Source organism: Salvelinus fontinalis, chromosome 15 (assembly GCF_029448725.1).
Source record: "Salvelinus fontinalis isolate EN_2023a chromosome 15, ASM2944872v1, whole genome shotgun sequence".
Lineage (NCBI taxonomy): Eukaryota > Metazoa > Chordata > Actinopteri > Salmoniformes > Salmonidae > Salvelinus > Salvelinus fontinalis.
Window position 1 is genome coordinate 29179776 of NC_074679.1, and position 13523 is coordinate 29193298.

Consider the following 13523-nt stretch of genomic DNA (forward strand, 5'->3'; position numbering starts at 1 on the left):
GATACAGCCTGGAATCGAACCAGGGGTCTATAGTGACCTCTAGAACTGAGGTGCATTGCCTGTAGTGACACCTCTAGCACTGAGGTGCATTGCCTTAGACCGCTGCGCCTCTCGGGAATGAAATAGTACGTTTGTCTTAAAGACAAATAATGCATTTACATTTTAGTCACTTAGCAGACACTCTTATACAGAGCGAATTACATTAGTGAGTGCATACATTTATTTATTTATACATTTATTACTTTCCGTCTTTAAATGTCATGATTCAAAATATGGAAATGCATGAAAATAAGTAAAGGAATAGGCATCCAGCCCATTGCTCTTCTCTCTTTGCTAACAACACTAGGAATGTATCCTCTATATACACAACTATAGGCACTGGCCAGTTTAAATTACTAAAATAATATTTACAGTATCTAGGCATACATACATCCTTTCAAATTCATATATGAAATACAAATATATATAATATGTATTATTGCATACATATTTTACTAATAGTTTAATTAGCCATTGCGATTGTTCAGACAGTAATTCTACTTATGTTCCACTACAAGGTTATGTGCAGTAAGAGTCACCTTAGAGATCTGATGCTTATGGGACTTTTGAAATGCAAACACGTATGGTTAGGAAAAACTGTTTTCAGGAGAGCCAGCATAGTTTTTATCTATATCTAATCTTACAGTTAATGACTATATAAGGTATTGTCTAACCTCTGAGGGAGGAGCACACCTTTGTAACATACTAGAGAAAGTCAAAAAAAGATCAAAAGGAAAAAAATTCGAACAGGGGGACTCTGAATACAAATGCACAAAACAGCCCATTGAGTGGTGATGGACATGGAAAAATGGTCCCGGATACACTTTGTACTGTATGTTTGGGTAGACCTTGTCAAAATGGTCTGATGGGAGCTAGAGTGCTGGTAGCAGAGCTTATTTGGCAGAGGGGCTCAGTCAATCTCCATCTCTGCTGAAGGAGGCTTTGTCTGGTTGCTACCCTTTGCCGCTCCCCTCCCGCCAGCTCCTTGCCTTGGGCTGTTATGGGCCCCGTTGCTCTTGTCATTCTCCTCTGACACATCCTCTGCTTTGGGCTTCGGTCGGTTGACAACTGGGTTGCATACTTCATCCAGTTCCTAAAGTATAGGTATATGTGGAAGATAGGTGGATGCCATATTAGTAAAATAATCAGTACCTGGTGACGATGGGCCAATAGTATGTCATATGGTCAAATTATTCACACTTATCACACACCTGTATTTTGGAAATTATGTCTGCTACTTTGACGACTGGGTCCTGGGCGATGGTGAGTTGGCTCTGGGCATTCATCTTGCTGTTTATCCAGGCCATGCTTTCATTTAAACACTTCTCCACGTTTCTCATCTCCTCAGCATTCAGATGCTGGTAACGCTCATCCTGAGTGTAGATAGGAAACAAAACAATTAGAGATAGCACACCTCTATCTCATTAAGTAAATCACCTTGTCTATGCCCTCACAAACAAATCAATTAATAAAAATGTCACAGATGGTTTATTACATACATCCTGGGTTAAATCCAGAGACAGATTAAGTCATAATAGTGTCACAATTGCTCATAAAATTACTTTACTATGACAATGACCTAACCAGTTTTGAAAAGTGTGTACAGGCCCCAGAGGACTGATAAGACTAAACAAGGAAATCAGAGGTGTCCTGAATATGGAAAAGGAAAGTAATTAGCACAATCCCAACAGAGCAGTGGTGTACAGTCATGGCCAAAAGTTTTGAGAATGACACGAATATAAATTTTCACATATACTCCAGAATGTTAAGAGTGATCAGATGAAATGCAATTAATTGCAAAGTCCCTCTTTGCCATGCAAATGCACTGAATCCCCAAAAAAACATTTCCACTGCATTTCAGCCCTGCCACAAAAGGACCAGCTGACATCATGTCAGTGATTCTCTCGTTAACACAGGTGTGAGTGTTGACGAGAACAAGGCTGGAGATCACTCTGTCATGCTGATTGTTCGAATAACAGAGACTGAAAGCTTCAAAAGGAGTGTGGTGCTTGGAATCATTGTTCTTCCTCTGTCAACCATGGTTACCTGCAAGGAAACACGTGCCGTCGTCATTGCTTTGCACAAAAAGGGCTTCAGAGGCAAGGCTATTGCTGCCAGTAGATTGCACCTAAATCAACCATTTATCGGATCATCAAGAACTTCAAGGAGAGCAGTTCAATTGTTGTGAAGAAGGCTTCAGGGCACCTAAGAAAGTCCATCAAACGCCAGGACCGTCTCCTAAAGTTGATTCAGCTGCGGGATCGGGGCACCACCAGTACAGAGCTTGCTCAGGAATGGCAGCAGGCAGGTGTGAGTGCATCTGCACGCACAGTAAGGCGAAGACTTTTGGAGGATGGCCTGGTGTAAAGAAGGGCAGCAAAGAAGCAACTTCTCTCCAGGAAAAACATCAGGGTCAGACTGATATTCTGCAAAAGGTACAGAGATTGGACTGCTGAGGACTGGGGTAAAGTCATTTTCTCTGATGAATCCCCTTTCCGATTGTTTGGGGCATCTGGAAAAAAGCTTGTCCGGAGAAGACAAGGTGAGCGCTACCATCAGTCCTGTGTCATGCCAACAGTAAAGCATCCTGAGACCATTCATGTGTGGGGTTGCTTCTCAGCCAAGGGAGTGGGCTCACTCCCAATTTTGCATAAGAACACAGCCATGAATAAAGAATGATACCAACACATCCTCCGAGAGCAACTTCTCCCAACCATCCCGGAACAGTTTGGTGAAGAACAATGCCTTTTCCAGCATGATGGAGCACCTTGCCATAAGGAAAAAGTGATAACTAAGTGGCTCGGGGAACAAAACATAGATATTTTGGGTCCGTGGCCAGGAAACTCCCCAGACCTTAATCCCATTAAGAACTTGTGGTCAATCCTCAAGAGGCGGGTGGACAAACAAAAACCCACAAATTCTGACAAACTCCAAGCATTGATTATGCAAGAATGGGCTGCCATCAGTCCGGATGTGGCCCAGAAATTAATTGACAGCATGCCAGGGCGGATTGCAGAGGTCTTGAAAAAGAAGGGTCAATACTGCAAATATTGACTCTTTGCATCAACTTCATGTAATTGTCAATAAAAGCCTTTGACACTTATGAAATGCTTGTAATTATACTTCAGTATTCCATAGTAATATCTGACAAAAATATCTAAAGACACTGAAGCAGCAAACTTTGTGAAAATGTATATTTGTGTCATTCTCAAAACTTTTGGCCACGACTGTAGTAGTTCACAGAGAAATAGAGGCATTGTAAATGGGCTCAGCTTCATTTCACTGCATCTCACACTGAGCTTTAAAGGCGCTGCATGGTCAATCTGACGTCTGCATTGGTCATGCAGCATTTAAGGTGATATGGTCTCTGCAGAAGTCAGGGCATTCATACTTCTTGCGCTTTGCCGAGCAGTGTAGAGCTGTTGTGAAGGAAGTTGTAAAGGAAGTGAGTTTGTGTTAATACAGGACCTCGTGCCCTCACCTACCGTCAACCAATCAAGACAATTCGGAGCTATACGGAGCCCTCCGCATTGTTACAAGATCTGAGAGGCTCACGGCGATGCGGTACTGCGTGCCTCTGGAGGCTCCGCAACTGCGTCACACCATCCATACGACGCCTCTGACCACATTTTCTGATCAAGCATAAATTATCCCTTAGTGTCTTATACTGAGCTGTAATGACATCACTCCACAGAAACCATGTTCCCAATGAGGAGCGAAACCATTTCAATCATAGAATGGGTTAAATGTGTCTAAAGTGGGAGGGGGTTAGATTAATCCCGCCCGGGCGCCCGTGTAGATGTGTTATGCAATGGCTGAAAGTTGATTGCGTTAGATTTGGAACCAGGGTGCCTCCTGGGCGCGAGCCAGGTGCCCCACTCTGTCCGACGGCGAAGTCCGCTTAAAACAAAAGTGATGTGCCTTCTCAATGAAAACTAATTTGAAAATGCAAACATTTATTTTATGGAAAAGAGGTGGTCTATGTTTCTGGAAGTTGCACCATACTGCCTTGTTGACAACATGACCAAGCGGCGCATATTACTGTTCCATTTGAGAAGCGCACTCCTCCCTCCCCGCCTTCGCCTGATGACGGGCCATTGCCCATTTCAACACGGGCAGGGTAAAATAACTCCCTCAATGCCTTTCAGTACTATCCAAAAAACTAAGAGATCTCAAAGATGCTCAAGGATGAAAGGATGCTGAACTATAACATAAAAAGATTCCAGTTTTTACCTTCTGTTTATAAAGCTCCACAGCTTTCATATAAAGTTGGATCATCTTGCCCAATTCTTCAAATGCCCTCGGCCTGTCTTCCTGCTCCCTGTGCCTGTCATGAATGGGCTGGGCAAACCTCTGGAAAAGGACATCAGTCAAATAAATCACTCAAATCAAGTCACGTTCCTAAACCTTCAGGCTGTTCACCTAAATGCCCCAAATACATTTGTTTATTATTCATGTTTCTTTCTCCTGATTTCAGAACTGATATAATAGCAGACTGGTGCAGGCAGAAGCTAGATATAGAAATCCTTTATGCTAAATAAACTTTAACCTTGAGATCTTCCAGCTTGTCCACATAGATCTGTTTGGCTTGGTCCTCTCCCTCCTCATAAAGCCAGTTCTCGGTGTCCTCGAGCATCAGTGTCAGACGATTACTGTCCTTTTTGAAAGGTGAGAAAGGCCAAAACAGGTATCAGCAAACACATTATGTATTGCAAAGACTTATTCTTTGTTCAATGTGGCCGTATTTATTTCTTAGTTAAAAGGAAACTGTTCATCTAGGTTCTTACCTCCTCCGTGGTGTACTTCTCATAGATGCCACACAGTTTGTCCCGCAGGTCGTACACATACTCCTCCACAGCATTCTTAGCATCATTCCTCTCTTTCTCCAGCTTATCCTGGACGATCATCTGGCCCTGAGAGACACAGAGAGAAAGAGACAAAGTGAGACACGTGTAACAGAGTTAAGAACATGCCATAAGCTCACTCCACAGCTAGCTTGAAATGTCACCAATGGAGCTATCCAATGGGTACCTTTTGTATAGCTCAAATGGTTAGTATCTTTTCAAGGAGGGCTGTCACGTGTGCTGCAAAGCAGAGGATCGCTGGTTCAAGCCCGGTATGGGGACAGTGAAGGAAGCTAAACTGTTAGTAGCACACTGACGTCGGCAACAATGAGAGCCAAAATCAGCCTTCCGCTTCCTCTAATACCCACTCCCAGGCGGCCACACAGAAATATAGGGCACATTAGCTACATCATCTGCCAGGTTTGTAGAAGTGTACAACATAGATAAAACATGAATGAGACAACTAATGCAGAACATGCCTTTACAGTTCCAAAGCTGCAGATGATTCATCTTCCTACAGAAACCCTTACTACTTGTGTTTTATGTCTTTGAACTAAACAGGGCAGGTAAGTTTTACATTACAGTAAGTCTTTTCTCTTGGTTCGATGAGAATCTGACTCAGCTGCTGGGAAGTCGGGGCCTTCAGAGTGACTCACCTCATACTGCACAAAGTCATTGAGCACCCCCCTGTCCAGCTGTCTGATAGTGTTGGCCAGAATGGGAAGGTCAGTGCTTTTCACTTTTACTTTAGGCTTGCTTCCTCCTGATGCTGGGTCCTGCTTCTCCCCAGGTACTCCGTTCTTTGTTGGGAAATTTAAAACGGTTTATGTTTCACAAGACATAAAAGTTTAAGTGTAATTATAGTTTCTTACGATGCACGTACTCACCTTACTGCAGGAGCTGGCGTCCTCATTCAGCTGGTCCCCCTGGCCTTGACCCTCCTGGTCCACCTGCATTTTAGTCTGAGACAGTAGGACACCCGTCACAACCACATCACCTGAATCTTAAAATCAACGCTTGGCTGCTCTCCTGCTCTACTGACAGTAGCTTTGACTCATGGAACACCTTAGTAGTGTAATTAATGATGTTACACCAACGTCTATATAAACCAGCTTACTTCAAGCAGCACACCCCTTCTGTTAACGTAATCAAACTATCTACTATTCAAGGATGCCAATTAGAATGTTATAATCTGTATGAATAACACATTCAAATACACTGACATACTGATCATATCAAAGGAGTGGAGGATGATTTTTATAGCAGACACAGGCACAGCACAGCCCATGAAGGATAGAGCTATGAAGATGTGGAAAGTATTTTCAACTTAATAGCTATTCCACTGGCTACATGTATCCTCTGGCGTCACACACTGCCAAGCCCGGTTATACAAACACACACATTCTCTCAGGCTCAATGTGATGAACCTTAATGAGACCAGTGCTCCACAGATGAGACCAGACCACAAAACCTCCCACATATAGTTCATATCGTTATAGATGTCATCTTCAATGGGAGGAAAGGGGTGCAGCTTCAAGAGCCAGGAATAGAGAGTAAATGGGCTTGAGTAAAAATTAACATACAGGTAAAGACATGAAGTCATATCAGTGCTCTATGTCTTAGACATAAGACATTCAAATGGAAAGATTAAACAATGGCTTCATTGCCATGCGTTCTTAAATCTTAAAATAGAGTGTGAAATTCAGGTGAATCTTCATACTCCTTCTCTTTCTGTTACCTGGTCCTCTGGCCTTCCTTCATTCTGCACAGTGGCTTCCATGTCCATCTGAACATCCTCTCCTTCACCATTCTGCTTCTCGATCAGGGAGGCGCTGGAAACACTGAAGATGCCGTGCACGTTTATGCGCACTTTGACCTTCACTTTGGAGCTGTCTCCATCCGGCTGGGGCACCACATTCTGAACAGAAAAATGCCCTGAGAAAGCCAGAGAGGAGGAGGCAGGTGGCGAGACATTCAAATGTCACACCTGATGGAGTCACATGAAATTACACAAACACACTGGAGAATTGACAGGGGAAGGAGGATGAGGTCTGATTAGCTAGTCATTGCGCTTCTTTCAAACTGAAATCGCACCTGAGAGACCCCCTTATAATACACACATACTCTCACAAAAAAAACACAGCGCTGCTCTGTAAATGACTCCCGTGAGTCATAGGGATGCAGTGTTCCATGGGAGATTTAAGCCTGTCCTAATTATCAGCCAGATGGGAGACCCCCACTATATGGTTTAAATGTTCGTTATCAGGTAGGCCACCAAGAAACAATTGCAGATGGCCAACCACAGGACAGACATATAGTAGCTGTCTTGTAAGGGGATCTCAAGGCAGAATAGCTAAGTGCCAGCCAGGGTGTTACAGCTAAATATTTTACGTTCAGTGAGACCGCCTTCCAATTCCTTGAACAGGTACATCAACGATGAAAGAAGACCTCTATGAACTGCATAGGGCTTAGTTGAATAAGCAGGTGTACCTATCCTGATGTCCGGGTAAGGCAGCTCCTGTGGGAGGCTGTAGAACGCTTCCAAGTCAAAGGGCTCGTCCTTGTGGAAGGTGATGACTTTGGAGAAGGGTGCTGCATGGTTCTTACTGTACACCTCACATTCTCTGTAGAACAGACAGTGGTGTTGAATGAGGACCTGGAAATCACTGTGTTGTAATGTCTTCTCATCTTATTACAAACAACACAGTACCCACAAATGAACGTTTCTTTCTATAGAGCCAGCTCAGTATGTGCCCTTACCCGACTCCATCTTCTGTGGGGGACTTCCAGCGTAGGGTTATTGGAAAGGGAACCACATCAGTGATGGAGAATTCACGCACCTTAAAAGCTGGGGACAGAATTGCACACTACACACACACATACATAAACAAACACACACCAAAACAAGGACACAAACACACAATCACTTTGTTACACACCAAATATTCCAGCAAATTATTCATCAGCTGCATATAAAATTGATGGCTGAAGTTTCAATCACTGTAAGAGGAGAGGGAAGTGAGCACCTGAAGAGCGCAGCCCCGTGCCACAGCCTCATCTGCGTTGAGTGTGGTGCTGACATCTTTGCCAAAGAACTTGGAGATTCTCTCTTTAATGGAAGGGATCCTGGTGGCTCCTCCTACCACCTCCACTGCATAGATCTCATCCCGGCTCAGCTCTGACACAAAACACACACACACACAGAGAGAGGGTCAAATAATACATTTTCAGTTTTACTATTGAATTAAAATGTACTGTCTCTATCACTGAATGTTCATCAACTAAATCAAATTAGATTTTATAAAAATGACATACTTGATTGTTCAATAACTGCTTTCAATGGCGCCTCTACTCTCATCAAGAATGGGGCACACAGTTCCTCAAACTGGACTCTGAAAAAGAAAAGAAGGGGGAAAGTGGAATGATTATTATTGCATATACATCTCTATAGGAAGCTAAACAAAGGAGTCACAAATCCATATGTGTACCTGTTCATCTTGCCTGTCACATCAATGTCATTCATGAAGCACTCGATGTTAATGGGAAGGTCAGAGCAGTTGGCACTCATCAACTTCTTCAGTTTCTCGCACTCCTGAGACAGCCGCAGAATAGCCCTGGGGTTCTCCCTCACGTTCAGCTTGTACCTTGCCTTGAACTCCTCGCAGAAGTGCTCCACAAGTACCTCATCAAAGTTACGCCCGCCCAGGTAGGGATCAAAGGCTGTGGCCAGTACCTGGTTAATTGACCAGACAATTAGGGGTTACATATGGAAGAGATACAGAAGAATACAGGTGAGAAATAGTGAGAAATAGTGATAGACTGCTTCTGCTACTTTAGGAAGAAGAACCCACTTTAAGTTTGCCTTTGTTGAAGGCTGATATGGAGACCTGGAATGATGAATGTCCCAGGTCCACGAACACCACATTGCGTGGCTTCTCCTCTGGGGTGGGCAGGTCCTGCTTGTAGATCCCATAGGCCAGGGCCACTGCCATTTAGAAACAACAAATTGAGACAGACACTCTAATGCAGGGTTCCTCAATAAGAGGCTTTGTAAAAAATAAAAAACAAATGTTCTTGGACATAAAAGACTGTACAATCACCAGGAAATGAGCGTAAAGTGATTTTAATTTAGGAAATCTTTTCCTAAGTATTCCCATGCATAAATCGAGGCATACTACTTTGAGTCCGCAAGACATGTCTTCGTACTATGGGGAGTGAGCCTTCTACTCCCTTGCCCCTCCTCTATGGATTGCTCTCCCTGACCATCTGTGAGCCACTCCATCAACCTGAACTTCTAAAACGGTCTTGAAACACATTTCTACAGACTATTTTATATTTTATAGTCCTAATCTGCAAAGTCATTTTAGCACCTAGCCTACTATTGCTATGCCCTGCCTTGATTCTAAATGTATGATGTTTTTATTGTATTTCGTTTTATTATCAGTATTTGTTTTGAGAACACTGGAATGAAAAGCGCTATACAAATGAAATGTATTCGTATTATTATTATTATTACATGTGATCGTATCCCAATGTAATCAAGGTTTGAAATTATTATGTTTTTGTCAAATACTATATCTGTTTGGGGTTTCTTGCAGTCAATTTGCAGTGTACAAATAATTTATAACTATGTTCCGGCCCCCCGACCATCCGCTCAAGAAACAAATCGGCCAGCGGCTGAATGTAATTGGGGACCCCTGCTCTAACCCTACACCACTGCATGAATAAGAGCATTTTAGTGGATGGAAATGACTAGAAGTAATGTATGTGTTGTCAAGTCATTTTGGTCTCCTAAACCTAATATAACATAATAGGTTACCTAGCGGTTAGAGCGTTCGCCAGATAATCGAAAGGTCACTGGTTCGAATCCCCGAGCTGTCAAGGTGGAAAATGTGTCAATGTGCCCTTGAGCAAGGCACTTAACCCTAATTTGCTCCAGAGGTGCCGTACTACTACGGTAACCCTGTAAAACAACACATTTCAATGCACTTACCCAGTGTATGAGACAATAAAATATATATATTTTTATACAATGATATGTTTGTGCAGCTTATAGGCCTATACATTGCTCCTACAAAGGAGCACCTGCTGATTACAGGTGAGAAAACAAAGACTTGAAAAACAGCTGTCTATAGGGAACTCCAGCCTATTTTGGGATAATGATATTCCTTAACAACTAAAGTTGTTGGTGGAAATAATGTGAAACAATTAAATACACCTGAATGATTTAGACAACTACCACCAATAAATCTATAAACCAGTGGAGGCTGCTGAGGGGAGGACGGCTCATAATAATGGCTAGGACGGAGCAAATGGAATGGCATCAAACACATGGAAACCATGTATTTTATGTATTTGATACCATTCCACTAATTCCACTCCAGCCATTAACACGAGCCCCTCCTCCCCAATTAAGGTGCTACCAACCTCCTGTGCTATAGACATATCCATCACAGAATATGACCTTAATGACTCTGTGGGAATCACTGACCTGCCGTGGTGTCATTGATCAGACGCAGACAGTTCAACCCTGCAATTTGGGTGGAGTCCATCACAGACCTCCTCTCTGCATCGGTGAAAAAACTTGGGACCTGTGAAACAAAACTCTTGTTAGAAAATTATCAACTTGAAATGGGATGAAAAAAATGACTTTGGCTAATATCAAGGTATATTCACGTGTAGCATATTGATACTACGTTGACTAGTTTCATTTGCAGTGTATTACAGTATATATATATTGTTGTCACTCACAGAGATCACACAGTCCACAACTGGCTTCTTCAGGGCGCTCTCAGAAGTTTCCTTCAGCTTGGTCAGCAACATTGCTGTTACCTGCTCAATTGTGAACACTTTGTCCTCATCCAGGTAACGGACCTATGAATGGGACACCGTTTTAGTTAAGACTATTTAGACAATATCAAAACCAGCTGAAACCAGAGGATGTTGTCAGTGCTGGTTAAAAAAGATGGTTTAGGAGGTCAAACACATTGGTAAATACAAACAATTGAGAAAAATAACAATGGTAATTTACATAATGACAATGGAGCTTGGGGTGATGGAGCTAAACATATTCAAAATGGAGTGCAGTGAAAAGGGAACACAGTGGAAAAGTCTACAGTGGTGTTACCTTGATTCCAGTGTTGCCACTGGCCAGCTTGTGCAAGCTGTAAGGCAACTTGGGTTTCTCCCCCTGGACATATGGGTCGTCAAACGCTCTGCCATGGAACTTCTTGAAGCCATGGACTGTGTTTTTAAAGTTTGTTATAATCTGAAATAAATATTTTTTTTTAGTCATGTGATCTGATGCTGACCAATTTGACAATTTCCAAAAAAGTATTGATCTGCAAAATTACATTTGCACAATAATAGTACTACATTATAAAAACTGTTCTCATTTGATCATCTTACTTGACCCTTGGCTGCATTTCCAATGGTTCGGTTTTTGGAGGCCAGAGACACCCAAGCCCTGGGGAACCCAAACAAATAAACACATCAAAAATATAATATAGGCCTATTGGTTAATAGTAGGCAATGGAGGTTGAACATCTGCAGATTATTAAGTGAATTTCTATGAAGAAACTACAAATTAGGACAGTAAGACAGAACAGTTCACCTTCAAAGAGTAAGGAAGATCCGCATTTAAAATATAACTTTTTAAACTCATTTAACTGACTCACTTCCTCCATCAGCTCATTGCATTGTCTTGCTGACACAGAGTGATCCAGGTTCCTTGAATGGAAGGCTCAATTCCGTCAACTGGTATTGAAGGTCTCATTCTGCTCCACCTACCCATCTTCCCCCTCCTTCTCCCCATCATCAAATTCATTGTATGAGAGCTGTACACTGCAATGCTATGTTATGTCTGAGATTATTCCCAATTGGCATTGTGATTGTAGGCTATGCAGTTGATCTGATGGCAGATGTTAAGTTATTTGGAAAATTAGTTGTGAATGAGGCTGAGCTAGAACATCCTGTAATAAAACCCAGGGCATTACATTCCCTCTCACTCACGCAGAGTATTGGTGCACCTTGCATAGTGGCCTGTTAGGAGGAGCAGGGGAAGATTGCAGTTTTGAGAGGAATTGGTATAAACTAAATACCCATGTATTCACAGTCACCTAATCCAATGTCATAATATTTGTGTGTGATAGTCATATTCACATAGGCTACATACAGTAGGCTTACAAGCAGCCCATCTATAGCCTATATTTATCTTTGTTCAAATTATTCTGTCCATATGGGAATTTGTCATACAGTACTTTTAAGTCTGTGAGCAAAAATTTATGACAGCAGTCAATTCCAGGCAAATTCAATGATACTCGCAAGAAATAAAATGAGCTATACATTTAGCTGATGCGCTTTGAATAAAAAAGGACAACACAACAACGCTTACTTGAAAAATAGAGTAATGCAGGGATATTCATAAAAAAAATAAACTATATGGCATGAGATTTAATACAATATATTCTGAACAATTTGGTCAAATGTCGATATAGGCTATGACGATGCATTAAATATCATGTCTCACAGAATATGATAGAAAGGTGTAAAATGAAACTAAAAAGGCCACATTCCAAGCACTACGTAGACGGCTGCAATTATTAAGAGAGATCATTAGGTAAATGAACATGCAACAAAGACTTCTGAGAATGGAGACGTTATAACGTTGTAATAACCAAAACTGCAAATATTAATATAAATAGGCTATACATTTACATGAAAGAAAAAATACAATCCAATGTAATGTCATCCAATGTAAGATATTCATCATAACACATGAAACATCCATTGATGAAGCATTTTTTTATCACTACGCCATCAGGGTATGCTACAGCGAGCATCCAGTCGCAAACATTACGTTGCAAAATCACATTCTATATATTGATGTCAATGGTATACTTACGGTGTACATCTGTCGCTGTATTCATTGGCAATGGTTTCAATCCCGCCGCTTCTCGCAACAGCAATGTAACAATTTTGGAAACCCACATCAATGCCTACTACTGACATAATGAGTGTATCTGTTAGTTTGCGCAATTTTCCGTAACGATTGACACTTGACACCTTTCCAATGAGAAAATAAAATATTCCACTATGCGAGACTGTAGGCTATTTTAAATTGTGTCTTTCGTTTTCAGCATATATTTGAGACAGTTTGCTCTTACAGTTCTAACTGAATTAGGCTACTAGCTATTATGTAAGGCAAATCTTTATAGCCAACTCACTCAGCCTAATCCCAGGGAGGGAAAATGTCCACAGGATTCTCTCAATTTCAATCGTAACAACCGGTAATCCAAGCAAACATGCGCAAAGAGCAGTCGGGAATGGCTTTAGAACCCGCCCTCTGCTATCTGTTATTGGTTACATGTCACCAAAGGTGTATTTGATTGGTGCGACAGACATATACGAAAGAAAAATCTAGAAATCCTTGAAAGAAAAATCTAGAAATCCTAGAAAGGGAACCAGCCTTTACATCATGAGTGACAGTGTAGGTAGGGCATTGTCTGCTGGTGAAGGGATAAGTGAATTTGCCATGAGAAACATACCATTAGGCAAAATGCAAATGCAATTTGCAGACCACTACATATAGTTTGGCTACTGGTGTAAATTATTACAGTATAAGAATAATTTCCACTATCT

At 41.8% G+C, this 13523-nt stretch overlaps 1 protein-coding gene across 1 annotated transcript; it reads right to left on the reverse strand.

Annotated features, from left to right (window-relative positions):
* Positions 1-202: 202 nt before the first annotated feature.
* On the reverse strand, positions 203-13193 carry hspa4l (heat shock protein 4 like). Its single transcript, XM_055863266.1, has 19 exons — positions 12787-13193; positions 11292-11349; positions 11011-11151; positions 10635-10757; positions 10375-10474; positions 8735-8868; positions 8372-8616; positions 8199-8275; positions 7910-8061; positions 7644-7750; positions 7374-7507; positions 6622-6818; positions 5771-5845; positions 5540-5683; positions 4827-4952; positions 4589-4696; positions 4273-4392; positions 1251-1412; positions 203-1132 (listed from the first exon to the last, which is right to left on the reverse strand). The coding sequence occupies exons 1-19, from the start codon at positions 12891-12893 to the stop codon at positions 950-952; spliced, it is 2493 nt and encodes an 830-aa protein (XP_055719241.1). The 5' UTR covers positions 12894-13193; the 3' UTR covers positions 203-949.
* Positions 13194-13523: the final 330 nt, after the last annotated feature.